The sequence below is a fragment of the Triticum aestivum genome, unplaced genomic scaffold (genome assembly GCF_018294505.1).
Source record: "Triticum aestivum cultivar Chinese Spring unplaced genomic scaffold, IWGSC CS RefSeq v2.1 scaffold194820, whole genome shotgun sequence".
In the NCBI taxonomy this organism is placed as follows: domain Eukaryota; kingdom Viridiplantae; phylum Streptophyta; class Magnoliopsida; order Poales; family Poaceae; genus Triticum; species Triticum aestivum.
Genome location: NW_025259494.1, coordinates 1 through 1,725, shown reverse-complemented (window position 1 = coordinate 1,725; position 1,725 = coordinate 1). Strand labels below are relative to the sequence as shown.

At 41.7% G+C, this 1,725-nt stretch overlaps 1 protein-coding gene across 1 annotated transcript; it reads right to left on the bottom strand.

Annotated features, from left to right (window-relative positions):
* Window positions 1-5: 5 nt before the first annotated feature.
* On the bottom strand, window positions 6-1,721 carry LOC123177720 (putative disease resistance protein RGA1; the record flags this gene model as incomplete). Its single annotated transcript, XM_044591297.1, has 1 exon — window positions 6-1,721. A coding segment is annotated over one exon (1,716 nt), but the record flags the coding sequence as incomplete, so codon positions are not given.
* Window positions 1,722-1,725: the final 4 nt, after the last annotated feature.

Genomic DNA, 1,725 nt, shown 5'->3' with positions numbered 1-1,725 from the left:
AGGTTGATGGATTCTATGCCGCCACAAAGCACCAACTTGAGCTTCTTAAGAGAGGATGGTAATATCACTGCCCTCTGCGCATTCAACTTATCACAACATGAAATTTCCAGAGTCTGCAACCCTTCTAGCCCATCAACAGAGATGGACATCAACTCACTACAACTGGAAACTAGAATGGTATTAACAGCAGGTAGACAATCTGGCTTCAGGAATTCATCGAAGCTCAATAATTTGCTGCACTGCTTTATCATTAACTTAGCAAGGGATAAGAATCCTGTAACAGCACTGCTGCTGCTACTACCACTAGCTTCAGAGACTATTGATGTAAGGTTGTCGCAACCTTCAATATATAGTTCCTCCAGGGCTGGAAGATTTCTTCTCCACACATGCAGGGGAATAGATGTCAATGATTCACAGTCTTTTATTTCCAAATAAGTGAGGGAAGTGAGGTCAAGGAAGCAGCTCACGAAGCGATCCATGGAATAGCCCGATTTCACAAGGGTTAGCTTTCTAAGAGAAGTAGGCAAGAGTATCGAGCCTTGCCAACTGATTTGCTCACAATAGTGTATGGCTAACTCTTCAAGACGATTAATGTTGTCTGAAGGTGATGTACTGTCAAGTGAAACATCTAATGGAACAAAGAACGGTATGCTCTTCACTTTACACCAATCAAATTCAAGGGAACGTAGCATTGGCAGGAGGTTGGGCTGGAGCCAGCTAGGACAAGATTCACCTCTGTAATTCCTTACACGCAGATGCTGGAGATTCCAGTGAGGTAATCTTTCCATCTGATTTTCCACCATCTTTACCGTCTTACGATGCAAAAAGGGCCATTTTAGGCAGAGTTTGCCAGAGTGGTCCTTGTTATAAGAAAAATTATTTGAATTGATTTTCTCTAAACTGAGGGCATCGCTGAAGCCTGGAGGAAAACTTTCAATCAAACAACTGCCACGGTCTATAACTTTGAGATGATGCAGCTGACAAAATGTTGAAGGAAATGTGCTGAAATTAGAACTTCCAAGTAAACAAAGGTGACGCATATGCTTTGAATTGCCCATGTTCTCAGGTAGCTGTCTTACTTTGGAGAGTTTACAACTAAATACGCGGATTTTCAATAGTTCCTTGAACCAACAGTCCATCATAGACTCAAAATCTTTTGCTTTGCTGTATGATTCATCGCACACCAGGGACCGCAGATTTTTCTTGTTACATATGCTCTTCAATTCAGAACACTGAACATCTCCGTTCGTGAATATTGACAGATGACGGACGTTTGAAGGAACTTTATCTAGGTCACTAGCATGCTTTATAATGAAGCACTCATTCTTTGAGACTAGTTGTGCCGTATCATGCATCAGATCATGAATTACATACTTAACACTATGTGGTGATGCTTTCTGAAAGAAAGAACGATTTGCAAGGGCATCAAAGCACATTGATGCTTCTTGGGCTGACTCCACATATCCTAGTGCAATCCAAATGTCAGCTAGAAAATCCTTCGCAAATTTGTAATCCTTGGGAAACATTGCACAGATTGAGAAGCATCTTTTCAATTTCTGCGGCAGGTACATATAACTCAGTCGAAGGGCTGGCAAAATGTCGGTCTCTGTTTGTTCTAATCGCCACAGTTCACTTTCCATTATATTTCCCCAATGTGTTGTACTTAGATCCATTCTCAGCAAGCGTCCAATAGTCTTGGCAGCCAATGGGGAACCCTTCAACTTT